The sequence below is a fragment of the Glycine soja genome, chromosome 18 (genome assembly GCF_004193775.1).
Source record: "Glycine soja cultivar W05 chromosome 18, ASM419377v2, whole genome shotgun sequence".
Classification (NCBI taxonomy): Eukaryota; Viridiplantae; Streptophyta; class Magnoliopsida; order Fabales; family Fabaceae; genus Glycine; species Glycine soja.
In genome coordinates, this window is record NC_041019.1 from 1,509,694 (window position 1) to 1,524,306 (window position 14,613).

A 14,613-nucleotide genomic window follows, 5' to 3' on the forward strand; every position below is an offset into this window, starting at 1 on the left:
CAATTCACCAACAACATGCCATTGCTATCTTCGTCAGGTGCAAAAAGAAAATAAAGAAGAAAGGGGTTGAGGAAGGTCTCGGCTCCCAAAGGAAAAGGAATGAGGTATAAGAGACACTCAAGGGCATTTTGAACCATTCAAATTGTTTTAAAATTCCTATGGGATGCAGGAAGCAAATTAAGGGGTCTAGGAAGTAATTGTCCAATTTGGTTTTCCAACAAAATCATGCTTATGGTGAATCCACTCAATAAATAGATGCACTAGCTAAATTTTGTTTGTCTCAATGTGTTCCTTTTCATCTCTTTCATTTTGTTTCTCATTTTTCATCCTTACCATATGTTTGCTAAAGTGTCTCTTTTTCTAGAAACTTTTAGTTTGGGCTAAGGCCCTGTCATGAATAAAAATAGAATGCTCTTGGGGTGTTGCTAGTGGTCCCAACCTCTCTATGGAAAAGTATATTTTGCCCCTCCTTCTTCCTACTTCCTTTTCTCCTACCATCTCATCCACTCCCCCCCCACCTATTATCACCTAATCCCGACCAGATCTAGAATCCCTATCCCATTTCCTCCATGCCGCACACCACTACCAGCCTTACCATCACTATTGCACAAAAGTCCCTACTCGTGTATGATCTCCACTTTTGAGGCTCCATGGGCGCAACTCCTCCCCATCATAACTATGCCGCCATGAACATTCACAGTTGTGCACTCCTTTGTCATAATGGAATCACATTTTTGCATGGATATTTGGCTGCATAAAATCGTGATTTCGTTGGATTAAGTGGGGGTGTTGCAAAATATAACAATGAAATCATGATTTGTTGTTATATTTAGCGTGGAAATTTTTTTACGATAAAATTGTGATTCTATTGTGTTAGGGGGGTTGAAAACTAATAAAGAAAAGAATCACAATTTCATTATACATTTTATTCAATAAAATCACAATTTCATATAAAGGATATTCTTGGAATAAAAAAACTTCAGCCCCTTGATAGGAGTCAAGAAGCAATTTTAATAGGGCAATAGTAACTTCCCTCCTGTGTTGGGTATTAGAACTTTTATATGTCGGCCCAAATAAGAAACAGAAGCCCAGCTCAGGCACGGGGAGATGAAATTCTCGATTATCTTTCAGCCACGTGTTAGGGGCATTATCGGAATCACAACGAGAAAATCTTAATGTTAGCAACCGCTGTGGAACCGAGACCCACTTGGTATTACTTCAGGGTTCCCTCACGGAACGGAACAAAAGGCGCACACAATCGCCAAAGAGAAAAAGAACCCTCAACCAAACAACAACAACAACAAAAAAAAAGCCCTAGAAAAGATTTTGGAGAAGCAATTTCTCACTCCTGAAAATCTCATCCTCTTCTTCTTTACATTTGTTTTGGATAAAACATTTTGCTGATACTGAATTTTATTTTCTCTTGTTTTCGTTTCTTTTCGACCTTTTTTTTTTCTGCTTCGTTGTTTTCAGGGAGAAAGGGATAGGAGTAATAAAAGAGAGTGCATTCGGTTTGGTTCTTCGCCTCGGGACTCGAATCTTCGATGCCTCTCTGTTTTTTCTTCTCTGGCGCCTCTTTTTCTATTCTCAAATTAGGGTTTCCGTGAGCGTTCCTTTTTCTCGATTCTCCGCAAACTATTATCATTGTGAGTAATTCTCCGTTCTCTTTCTTTCGCTTAGTAATTCATATATGAATGTATTTTTATATATAAGTTATTTTTTGTTTGAAATTTCATGGTTTCCTTAGATCTTGCCGTTATCAATTTGATGTCCAGTTCTCTTTCTGCACCAAATTCTTTCAGTGTGGTTTAAATTTTAATAAATAGTTTGTATGTGTTAGTATTTTTTTTTCATCCGCACCCAGTTCAGTGTACAGTGATTTTAGGATGAACACTGTGATTGTTGGAATTGATTGTTGTTTGTTTCTTGGTTTTTGTGAATTTGATTGTTGGCTTCAGGTTAGGGAAGGTGATTTGCGTTTGGACATAATGTCGTCAAAATATCAGATTCTTGACAACCGCCCTATTAATCAGTGGAAGGTTACAGAGCTAAAAGATGAGCTGAAGAGGAGGAAGTTAAGTATCAAGGGTTTGAAGGATGATTTGGTCAAGCGTTTGGATGAAGTCCTTCGTCTTGAAAGGGAGGCTGACGAGGCTTCTGAGAAGGATGAGGCCAATGGTTTCGATGGTCATGTAGATGGGGAAAAAGATTCAGAGGCGGTTACTGTGGATGCTGAAATGGTTGATTCAACTGACAGGGACAATGCCAAAACATTTGAGACTGCTGAAAAGGGCAAGAGCGGTGTAGTTGATCCTGTTGAAATAGAAAATGTGGAAAAGATTCCGGAGGTTGTGGATCACGACAGCAATAAGAATGACAAGCAGGATGGTGTTACCAACCAAGTTGACATTAATAATAGTGTGTCAGCCATAGATCAAGAGGTTGAACCTAAGGGCTTGCCAGCTGGTGGAGATTCTGCAAATGTGGGACAGGAGGCAATTGCCCATGGTTCTACTGTGGAGAAGACTACCATTACAGTTAATGAGAGTGTAGTAACAGAAGTAGTGGCCAGTGCTGAGGATTCTTATCGTGCAGAAAAGAATAATGAGGATTCAGCAGCAAAGCTGGAGAATGAGGAGTCAAAGGCGCAGCTGGATGGTGAGGACTCAAAGCCCCAGCTGGATTGTGACATCAAGCCCTTGCATGAGGATCCTGTGCCCGACTCTTCTGTTCCAGAAAACCAGGTATCTGAGGTCAACCCTAGTTTAGGGTCTCAAGTAAAATCTGATTCTATTTCTACTGATTCTCTGTCAATTAATCAAAAGAATGAACTAAAGGATACTATAATTACTGATAATGTCAAATTAGAACAAGATATTGTTAAGCCAGAGATGGTGGAAGAACCATCATCCAGAAATGATGTACCTGTTTCTTATGATGAATCACATTCAATGGATGTTGGAGGGCTGCATGAGAAAAAGGCATCTGTTGAAGAAAATTTCAATAATGTTTTAAGTCCAGACATGAACAAGACCAATAGCAGCGATGATGTGGGGTATCCCGAAGAGTTGAACTTGGACAGAAGTTCTGGTGATGATTCTATGGAAGAGGATTTGCCTGAGACTAAGCAAATTGATTCTAAGTTTAATGTTGATGAACTTAAAGACAAAATAGAGATTGAAGAGCCTATTGTGAAGGAGGAAAGTAGTACTATAGCTGTTGGAGATGGTCTGTCTGCAGGAGAAAGTGATATCCACCAAGATATTGACATTAGTCCAGTTGCTCCAACAGAGAAACGAAAATTTAATGGTAAGCAATATATTGTCTGAAATTGACACTTTTTTTTTTATTGGTTGTACTCCTGAAGGGCAAGAAAGAATTATAGGCACTATATGTTGCTTTACTGGCATGCTGTTATTATTTCTTCTTTGTATTTTTTACCATCCAGTATTGTTTGGAACATTTTGTCACAGAACAAGCATCAGTTGGGAACAATGAGCCTGCAAAAAGGCAACGCAGGTGGAACACTGAAACAGTTAAAGGTCCAGATGCACAAAGCACTACTCCCAGGCCTGCTACTACACCTAGAGATGAGCCAATTGCTTTGAAACGCAACTTCTCTAGGTCTGATTCCTCTGCAACTGATGATACACCTAAAGAACGCATTGGTAAGTCAACATTGTTGTGATTAGGGTAAATCTATTAAGAACTAATGCTCCTGTTTGTTGTGTAATGGTGGTGTTAATGGAGATCAAATTTCAATTCCTAGCTTTGTGGCTCAAATAAATAAATTCCTGGCACCTTCAGATTTTAATCCTGGACACTTCTTGAAGCACAAGTTGCATATATCTTATCCTCTAAAATGTATTTGTGGAGGTTTTTATTTTAAGATGGACAACTACCTGCTGGTTGATTTTTTCATGCACTTGTGCATTTACTGAGATAAGACTTAGTTGTTGACTTGTTGGTTGTCATGCGCTTTTTTACATGGGTGTATTTTGTCTATGTTGTACAGCATGTTTTTTTATGGATTACTTTGTTGTCATAGTGGCATGTGTTGTATTGTCTGTCTCTGTTTTTCAAGTTAAATAGTCTTTTTTTAATCTTTGGCAGTTCCACCACCACAAAGGTCCCCAACTAATTCCCTCAGGATTGATCGTTTTCTCCGTCCATTTACCCTAAAAGCAGTGCAAGAACTTCTTGGTAAGACTGGGAATGTCAGCAGCTTCTGGATGGACCAAATAAAGACCCATTGCTATGTGACTGTAAGATAACTCTTATTGCTGTCTTCCTTCAACTGTAAATTTTCATGTGATGTTGTTATATTATGACACGGTTCTGACATCTAAGTAATCTTTTGTTGATTTCTTGGTGAATCAGTACTCGTCTGTGGATGAAGCCATTGAGACACGGAATGCTGTATATAATTTGCAATGGCCACCAAATGGTGGGCGTCTCTTAGTTGCTGAGTATGTTGATCCTGAAGAAGTGAAAATGAAGTTAGAACCTCCTCCTACTCAGGCTGCATCTGTCAGCACTGTCCCAGCAGTTCCTCCTGCACCTCCCTCACAGCCAGAGCCTTCCCCTCGTCTGCACAGGGAGCCGCATCCAGTTCCAGCTACTCTCCCACCTCCACCACCATTGTCAAAACCCCCACCAGTAGCAAGAGAACGGCTTCCATCTCCACCACCCCTTCCTGAGAAAGTTGACCCACCCATTGTCACTCTGGATGATCTCTTTCGCAAAACCACAGCCACTCCTCGGATCTACTATCTACCTTTGTCTGAAGAGCAAGTTGCCTCAAAACTTACAGCACAGGGTAAAAGCGCGAGGCAGTAGATAGGCCATTAGCCTGCAAATCTTCTTCCCTTGCAGCCTTTACTGATTTGGATATTTTAATTAGTGGTATGGGATTATTTTGAATGTCTTGGCAGATCTGGTGGTGTTTTGTCTCGGGAAGAAATTGCATTGCTTGAGACTTAAATTTATTTAGTTTTAGAAGTCGTGAACTAAGAGCTACCGGGGTTGGATAGATTTTCCCCACTGTTTGAACTAGGCTTGAGCGAACCTTTACCTAAAATTTTATGGAAAAATTTGACGTTAGAATATGTTTATATTCCTAGCCACGAATTTTGTTTTCGGTAGCTGGCTTTTTCTTGATCCGTGTATTTTCTTATGCTGAGTGTCGATTGATTTTAGTCTGTTGATTGAGCATAGTAGATTTCTTCTAGCCACGTGGTTTGTTTGACATCAAGTCTAGCACCGTAGGAAGGTTGATTTGTATGGGTTGACTCGCCAATTTATCCACCGTTTGGGAGAATGTATCGCAAGTTTGTTGTTATTTTGGGTACAGTATGGCATGGATGTTTATTGTGATTTGGTTTTGATATGACTTATATAAGTTTTTCATCCATAAAAAATATGGTGTTTTCAAATTACTACTTAATCACGTCACTGAAATGTGACTAATGGTATAACTTGAAACAAAAAATTTTGAGGTAATTATTTGATAAAAAATTTTTTTTTAGATAATAATTTAAAAATAATTTATTTTTGAGGTATGAAAAATTTATTTAAACCTTTTGATTTTGGTTGTTATTGTGAAAATCTAACTAAATTGCATATTAAATTTATATTAATTTTCTTTTACATTCTTATTTAAATTATCTTTTCTATAACTTAAGCTGGAACTCATTTTTTATAATGATAGTATGTGGTTTTTTTTGTATTGAAATCTTAGTTATATTGCATTATTTATATATAATATTGATACTGCATAATTAGTTAACTAATGATTTGTAATGTATTTTTTTATGAAGTTTATAATAATTTAATTGTTGTCAAAAACCACTTAAGCTGAATGAAAACTAAACGGTGAAAACTAAAAAAAAAAAGAACAACACGGTGAACATCCCTACTACTAAGGACGTTGTATTTGTTTGTTGAGAGTTGTGGGCCTGTGGCTCCCTAGGTAAATCAGTAAAGAAAGACTAACTATTCATTTCCCTCCTTAAAAGTGTTAAAAGTCCTTCAAAGATAGAAAATTAATTTTTAGTCTCTCAATGTTTAAAAAGTGTAATAAAATCATTCTATAACTTTTTCTGTTAACTATCACGATTTTACCTAACACTTTTCGATTAAATTGTGATAAAGAATGTACATATGTGTTGTTTGGTTAGCAAAATGAGTAAGAGACTTATTTGTCAGCCAAAAGTGGATGGATTATTTTGTCTCTCTCGGAGATTTCTTCTATTTTTTCTCCCCCCATTTCTTTATCGTTACAATCCCAGCTTCCCTTCCAATTTGTTTTCACGCAGTTCATCTTTTTCACCTGGATGCTAGCAAATAGATCTGGTTGACCCGTGAACTGAACCGCACGCTGCAACCATTTTTGGCGACCAAATGGAGTGGGAAGGGATGCATTTTAATCATCTTGTGAAGGGGGGAAAACCCATAACCAATTTTGCAAAAGGTTTGATAAAAAAAGGAAAAAAAAAAACACAAAGAACAAACATCATTTGCACAACAATACGCTGGATCACTTTTTTTTGGCAAATTCTTTCATTTTTGAACAAATAATCAAGTTCTAATATATGACTTGCTAAGAATTGGTTTATCTACAAAAGCCCTTGATTGATTTAAAAAAATCATTGAGCAATGAGCGAGAAATTTGAAGAAAATGAAAGAGGAACACGTTTGGTTTGAGCAACAATTTCATAAATGAGTGTTTTTTGCAATTACTCAAGTTTAAGTATGGGTTTTGCTTGAAATTGATTGAACTACAAGAACACTCAATCAATTTTACAAAAAAGAATTCAATGGAGCAAAATCAAGCGCAAAAAGGGAAAAAAAAATCCCTTTTAACCTTATATGTTAGGAGTATGCTTTTGGGATCCAATTTTTAACCTGTTTCAACCTTAATTGCAATAAGCCCATTGGTGAGAGAAGAAGATATAGGGAAGAGGAGAAAAGAGATGATGGGAGGGAAGTTGGGATAGCAACAGTAAAAAAATGGGAAAAGAAAAAAATACAAGAAATCTTCAAGGGTAACAAAATAGTTCAACTTTTGGGTGATAAAAAGTTCATCCTACTCATTCCCCCGACTAAGCAACACACATGTACATTCCTATTTGGTCAAAAGATGTCGTGTATACAAAATTGTGAGAGTTAAAAGTAAAATCATTTTGTCACACTTTTTCAATATTAAGGGACTAAAAAATAATTTTTCATCTTTCAATAATTGAAATGTCAGAATTTGACACTTTCAAAGACTGAAATGAGTATTTATGATAAAAAAAAACTAATGTCACCCATTTAGAATACAAATTTGAGCATGAACATGAATATTCTTAATAAAATATTGTTGCAAAGTGTGTAGATTGAATTTGAGAACATCACAGGTTTACACCACAAGAAAGGATCAGGGAATTTTTAGGAAAAAATTCTTGAGTAACCAAAAAATGAAAAACCAATAGGTGTAGGGATAGTTTGGGTTCCAACAATAGAGTGTCAAAACCTGATAGTTGCTCAAGTCAATGAATCTTTAAAGCATCTCCAATAACTTTTCTTACAATCTAATCTTTCATGCAAGATCTGATCTTGTTAAGATTTATTACTAGAGTAAAAGGATTGATTTCCACCGTGGAGATCTGTTCTTCTACAAGAATAAGCAAGATCTGCATGTGTTTTCAAAAAATGATATTATAATGTCTCTCTTCATAAAAAGTGTAAATAAATATTAGAAGGTGAATTCATTGTAGGACCTACAAAAAGTGGTTTAAAATCACAAAGCTTGATTTTCTATTGAAGCAAAAAATTGGAAAGATCTCTAGAATGATATAGTATTGCAAGGTGCACCAAAAAGTTGACTTAGATCACAAAGTTTGATCTTCTATTAAAAATGTCTTTAGCGTGTGTTTGGATTATAATTTACAAAGTTAAGTTTAAGGTAACATAACTTTTTAACTTAAGTTTATAGATAAAAGTAAGTTGAAAGTAACTTGTTTTATGTTTGGATACTTTGTTGTAAAAGTACTTTTGACAGAATGAAACTTATTTGGATTATTTGGATGAAAAGTACATTTGATATTGTTGCAAAGGAACAAATGGATGTTGAGGGGTTATAATAAAGGTCAGATATGGCTTCTTTAAATTTTGGCAGGTAAGGAATAATGAAAATAATTATGGGTTTAATGCTGGTTGTTTAGAGGTAATTGCTGGAAGGAGTTATTGAAATTTTTAAAAAAAACCTTATCTTTCTAACGGATCCAACGAACGTTAACGGAAAAGTAACCTATAGTTGCTTCCCATTAAAAGTCGGATCATGTGCAATTCAAGTTTAGTTGAACCCTCGTTTGTAATGGTCTCACAGTAAGTTCAGTGCAACTTCTACTCCCGTTTAGAGACTCAAACGAAAAAACAAACACAACTTTATTTTTTTTTTCATTACGTGCGTTTGTACAACTACTATGAAACAAACATGAAAAATGCACAATTTACTCGTAGAAATAATAATAATAATAAAAATAAATAAATAAATAAAATAAAGTATTTTTTGAAAAATAAAAGATTGTTAGTACTAGTTACTACGGAGTATCGTATTCGTATCATCCACCCTGCGGCGTTGAAACAATTTTCATGGTTTTGCGCCAAATAAAATAGGCGAAGAACCCTAACTTAAAAAACCTCTTCTCTTCAAGTAACGCGTCTTTCTTTCTTCTTCAACTAATTTGCATTAAAAGTATCCTCAAGTAACTAAGAAAGCAATCAAGAAAGAAAGCTTCTTGTATTCATTCATTCATTCATTATGTGTGTGTGTGCGAGTACAAAATTTATTTCTGGAATCTGAGGTGTTTCATATAGCCATGTTGCTTACTTGCTTTAGTATGTTAATTCGGTTAACAATTTTTTGGGTAAGTAGCATAGCTTTGTTTTACTATTCTTTTAGCATATTAGTTCTTCGGGTCAATGGAAGACCCATTACACCCTTCAACAGAAAATTGACACACCGAGATGGTGGAACAGCAAGTAAATGTAAACTTATGTTATAAGAATAAGCCACTGAAGCTAGATAATCAGCCACCACATTAGCTTCTCTGAAAGCACGAATTTATTAATTGTTAACAGAATACAATGACATTATTTGATCCATGTAGCTGGTCTTACCTAGTGGAAAAGGCTTCTGTTTGTTTTTGTTGAGTGTATTAGTCATTAATGCAACGTAAGTTGTTGTCTTTAACGTTTGATATAGCTTTATCACATTGGTGTATATTTCACCGGAGCAAAGAAGAACTGGTTGTTGCCACTTGGAAAAAACAATTTGACAAATCAGAGATGATTCAAAGGGTCCTCCTTCTGTATCTTGCAAATGACATTCTGCAGAACTGTAAGCGTAAAGGGAATGAATTTGTGACAGAGTTTTGGAAGGTTCTTCCTGCAGCACTTAAAGATGTTATCAAGAAAGGTGATGATCATGGAAAGCGTGTGGTATCTACATTGGTAAGCCCTTTTTACACTATGTGATGCAAGTATTTCAACTGAATACTTAAATGGGAAAGGGTGTAAAAGAATTGAATATAAAATCATAGCAGATAGTTCTTCATGCATGGCTGAAACTCTAGATATGGTGTATAAATGCTGATCATATGATTTGTTTACCATGATATTGATCTGTTAACTTAGTTCTTTACTAACTTTAGATTGAAATATGGGAGCAAAGGAGAGTGTTTGGATCCCAGGCTAGGAACCTTAAAGATTTGATGCTTGGAGAAGATGCACCTCCACCATTGGAATTTGGCAAAAAGCGATCACGTTCTGTAAGAATTGCGAAAAGGGATTCTCACTCCATCAAATCGGTGAGACTGAGTTACTGAGGGCCTTTGCAACTACATCCTTCCTCTCCCCATTTCATACTTAAATCATTGATGTTAGATAGTTACATCCTTCATAGAGGTTTGCTATGGTTCTTTCATATCTCACTTCCTTGATATTGTCTTGATGCCAGAAACTGTCCATAGGAGGTACAGCAGAAAAAATAGTGTCTGCATTTCATTTGGTGCTCAGTGAGCAATCCGCTGAAGATGCAGAGATGAGTAAGTGCAAATCTTCTGTTCAGCGTGTGAGGAAGTTGGAAAAAGATGTTGATACCGCGTGCTCTGTTGGTAAGCATACAGCAGAACAGAGTTACAGAAGTAACACCTTAATTATGGAAGTTAGAGTTCTAATATTGTTTCTTTTTTCAGACAAAGATCCTAAGAGAAATACTTTAGCAAAGGAACTAGAGGAGGAGGAAAATGTTTTGAAACAATGCATAGAAAACTTAAATTAGTTGAAACAAGCAGAGTAGCCCTTGTATCTCAGTTAAAAGAAGCTTTGCATGAGCAGGTAAGTTATACACTTGTATTCAATATTTTCAGTATTTTATTGAGTTTTCGGTTGTTCCTAACTGTGTCTTTCAATTGTTTGTGGATTTTTGTATTAGGAATCTGAACTAGAGAATGTTCGTACACAGATGCAGGTACGTACTTTTCATGATTCTTTTCCACAGAAGGTTGTCATATTTTGTTCATTTATCTTGGTTTGTTGCCATTTAATTACTTCTCTAATGGTACCTCTTCTGCATATATCCCTAGGAAGTAATTCTGAATATTCTCCTTGTAGTTTATTTTCATGCATATGAAGAGTTAATTTTCATGAAGGTGTTCATGTAGGTTTAATTATTTCTCTTATGGTACCTCTTCTGCATATAAAGAGTTGTGTCTGGAAGATGTTTAAATAGGAGGAGATGCTTTGCCTGATGAAATTTAAATGGGGAAGATCAGTGTAATTTCTGAAACAAGATAGGGTGTTTGCGTTAAGTTTCATAAACCTTGACGGAGGTTAGTGTAATAATCTTGATTTATGAAGAATAAACAGTTTTGGTTAAAGAATTGCTTAGTGAAAGCACCGTACACAATTTGAGAGTAAAAAATCTCTTGTTAATATTTTAATGCCGCGTATTACTTGTTGAGTCTGTTTTCATTATTGGCATTTGGACATGTTTGCGGCTTTTTAGCTAATCGCAACGACAAATTTGAACTTTATTATGCTTAAATGTTTGTTTAAGGATATTTAGGTTGCACAGGCACAAGTAGAAGAGGCTTGCAACATGCGGAAGATACTTGACAATGAAGATTCCTCTCAGAAAACATCCACTGGAAAGTCCGCTGCAGTAATTGCTGCCGAGGTTGCAGATAAGCTTGCATGTTCCTGCGCAAAAAGATTGGTGATCGTAAAAACCATTCAAAATTAAGATCGTGTAGTGTTGGTTTGAGTTGTCTAAAATATAATGATGTGAAAGTTTTTTAAAAAATCGATGGAAACATTGACTTGGTTCAGAATTTTCTTTTCTATTTGAGAGCCAAACTAAATACGACTAATTTAATTTGAAATAAAAAGAATCAATTAATCAAATTATTTGATGAACCCCTCTATAAAGAATAACTTTCTGTGATTATTACTATTTAAGTCATAAGATGACGGGGGGGATAAAAAGTACTCGCAGTATTTTATAAATGGGCTGAAACTCCAACATCAACTAGACTGTCGATACAGTTTCATACTAAACTAAATCTGTACATATATTGTCATCGTTATCCAGTTTGAGAATTGAAGGATTGCAATTTGCAAAGAGGTCATAATCCACCCTCGAAGTTTCGGAAAGAGGAAGCAAGCAATAAGCAGAACTGCACAACTCTGCATTGTGCATTACTGTTTTGGAACAGTGGCAGGAACTGTACCAGATTTGTGCTTTTAATAACTGAAGGGGACATGAGGCTGTCTGTCTCTGTCACGCTCCAAATTAGGATTCAAGTTAAGAAGTTTTTGAGGATGTAATTCAATTCCATTCCTATCATAAGAGCCGTGTAAGTCAAACTTATGAGGTGGGCAACCATACAAACATGAAAAAACACATTTATAATGTTGAGAAAAACTAACAAATGCAGAAAAAAAGTATAGCTGGTCTATGTTCAAAGAATGGGAAAGTTTCAGACACATTCTCAAGAAACTATGTCCTCAGTTTGGTCAAGTTTTATTCAAAAACTTTGTTCACTAAAATATGATAAAATGGAACTAAATAGAAAATATCTCTTCTGTTGCTAAAGGTAAAGTAAATGCTTTATAAGGTGTCCATGTGGAAAGATAGATGCACCACCTAACTATAGCTCAGCCTTTCATTGCTTTCTTCAAAACAAAATCTCTAACAGAGATCGGTAAATGATACATGATAGCCATGACAGTAGAGTAATGCCCATAGGTGAACCATGCAGGTGGTTTCTCCTTAAGGACAGCAGCTACAGTGCTTATAGCAAACTCATCTGTAGGGGTTGTTTTGGACTTCTGCGAAAAATAAGCTCTATCTCGGATTGCTGCTTCAAAAGGCTTGAATAATTTCCATTCTGGCATGCGGTTGTAGCTGGCTATGGCAGAATCTCCAATGTTTGATTTGATAGCTCCGGGGACAATATTGACAACATCAATTCCAAAATGTCCAAGTTCCAGTCTGTATACCACATGCTCGTGTTAAAGATGAGAACAATTAGATAAAATGTAAATAATTGGCACAAAGGCCAGCCACCGAATCCCTAATTGTTGCATTTGCATCCACTAGATTTTGACTTTGAAGTGCATATATAGAGTTTTACAAACTCCACTATATTGCAGTTTCCATGAAATCAACACATTGATCTGGACCAACCAAAGCCTAAAAGCTTGTTCATACCAAACCAACAATTTCTATAGAAACAAGGTGGATTTCTGTAGCCAATTACTGTTGCCTCTAGTTGATTTGATGCAGAAATGAAGCACAGGTGTAGAGTAACGCAAGTTTGAAGAAGAAAAATACCTTAATGTATCTGTCAAAGCATGAAGAGCAGCTTTAGAAGCTGTATAAGCTCCTGACCAAGGTCCAGAGGCCAAGGCAGCAACACTACCAATATTGACAATCTTCCCCTTTTTCTTAGTTGCCATATGAGGAACAACCGCCTGAACCATTCTCAAGGAACCTGCATGCGTATGCCCGATGAAACATAGCATCAAGTTTAACAAGCAATTCATGGTTTTGTACACCAAGGCAATTTTTGGATAAAAATTGTGAATGTGATTTTGGAAAATCCAATGTACATTCTTGAATTTCAACACACAAAATAAAGAAATAAGAATTTGTGCATGCTTGAATGAAAGTTAAAAATATTGTGTGTGCGTTTCAAAAAACAGATAAAAATAAAATAGAAACAAAAGCAAAGATCCTGACAAAATTACTTTTTTGTCTCAAATAATTTTTAACCTAAAAATCAAACATTATAGTTTGAGGAGTAAAAGTACTTTTTGAGTTCCAAAACATGTACTAATTCAGTTTGCGCATAACCTTTGAGGCCACAATTGACAAATAAGAATGAAAACAGGCAACAGCAACTTAAATAGAGTGGCTGGTTCCAAAATGCATTATTTATCTAGCTAGGAGTAACTGTAGTGAACAGAAGCCATCTGCAGAATGATTAAAATCAATCTAAAACAAACTCATTTGGTTAATCTAATCCAACATGGCAGATTAACAACAAATCCCATCCAACAAATAGCATCAAAATTCCAATTAAGATAAAGAATACTGACCGAAGACATTGGTGTCGAAAGTGTTTTGGATGGCAGAGAGAGGAGCCTCGGCGAGTGGGCCCACACACTGAACACCGGCGTTGTTAACGAGCACGTCGATGCGACCGTACTTGTCGACAACAGCATCAACCACCTTACGCACGCTCTCATCGGACTGAACATCCAACTCTTCCAAAAAGAACCTTTGGTCGTGTTCCAGCTCCGCCATGCTCGACCGCGACCTGCTGGTGGCCACCACCCTGCACTTCTTCTCAGCGAAGGCGCGTGCAAGCGCGTGGCCTATCCCTCCCGTGGAACATCCTGTGATCAGAACCACAGGTTTCGGTGGCTCCTCCTCATCGTGGCCGCGCGTGTCCATCGTAGAATACAAAGAGAGGCAGAGGAGGTGATTAGATTAGTGTCAACTTGTTGCTATGCCAACAATGACAACCCAACCCAACCCATCTAGAGTACAAAACAAAGGCAAGACTTTTATGCCAGCTTTTCCTATATCTAGAGTAGTACTCCTACAATCAAATGACAAGCAGCTACAACCAATTTTCTCTGTCATTCATTTATTACGGCTTATACATTTATCATTTATGACAACTATTAATTAATAACATTATTTTTCATCGTCAAAAATAAGAAAAAGAAAAACTTTATTTTTGAGTTTATATTAGATGATAATATTTATGTTTTTTTTAGAAAAAAAATGTCTTTTTTATTTTTATTTTTGGATACACATACTATATCCATTCCCTTACCCACATCTAAAACTCGGGTGGAACGGTACCTCGAGTGCACGTTGGTTTGTCATGCTTATGGACAACTAATCTTATATTCTCTTTTAACTGAAATAGTAGCTTAAGAAATAAAATACTACTTTTTTTGGTAAATAGAGAAAATAAGACTCAGAAGACGTCACACTTAAAAATCTTCTTAACAGGTTTCAATTTATTCAAGTTTGTAAAATAGATTTTC

At 36.2% G+C, this 14,613-nt stretch overlaps 2 protein-coding genes and 1 pseudogene across 4 annotated transcripts; 2 read left to right on the plus strand and 1 right to left on the minus strand.

Annotated features, from left to right (window-relative positions):
* Positions 1 to 1,209: 1,209 nt before the first annotated feature.
* Positions 1,210 to 5,157, plus strand: LOC114397730 (apoptotic chromatin condensation inducer in the nucleus-like). Its single transcript, XM_028359913.1, has 5 exons — positions 1,210 to 1,646; positions 1,959 to 3,309; positions 3,474 to 3,668; positions 4,114 to 4,265; positions 4,381 to 5,157. The coding sequence occupies exons 2-5, from the start codon at positions 1,989 to 1,991 to the stop codon at positions 4,837 to 4,839; spliced, it is 2,127 nt and encodes a 708-aa protein (XP_028215714.1). The 5' UTR covers positions 1,210 to 1,646; positions 1,959 to 1,988; the 3' UTR covers positions 4,840 to 5,157.
* Positions 5,158 to 8,730: 3,573 nt separating this feature from the next.
* On the plus strand, positions 8,731 to 11,352 carry LOC114397733 (annotated as a pseudogene).
* On the minus strand, positions 11,138 to 14,195 carry LOC114397732 (short-chain dehydrogenase RED1-like). Of its 3 annotated transcripts, none has more exons than XM_028359918.1 (4): positions 13,651 to 14,195; positions 12,884 to 13,043; positions 12,194 to 12,541; positions 11,138 to 11,247 (listed from the first exon to the last, which is right to left on the minus strand). In XM_028359918.1, exons 1-3 carry the CDS (start codon positions 14,006 to 14,008, stop codon positions 12,205 to 12,207), a joined length of 855 nt encoding a protein of 284 aa, XP_028215719.1. In that variant the 5' UTR covers positions 14,009 to 14,195; the 3' UTR covers positions 11,138 to 11,247; positions 12,194 to 12,204. The 3 variants fall into 3 exon arrangements, with proteins under 3 accessions (XP_028215719.1, XP_028215718.1, XP_028215717.1); XM_028359917.1 differs by lacking the exon at positions 11,138 to 11,247 and adding an exon at positions 11,515 to 11,887; XM_028359916.1 differs by lacking the exon at positions 11,138 to 11,247 and having other exon boundaries at positions 11,941 to 12,541; positions 13,651 to 14,194.
* Positions 14,196 to 14,613: the final 418 nt, after the last annotated feature.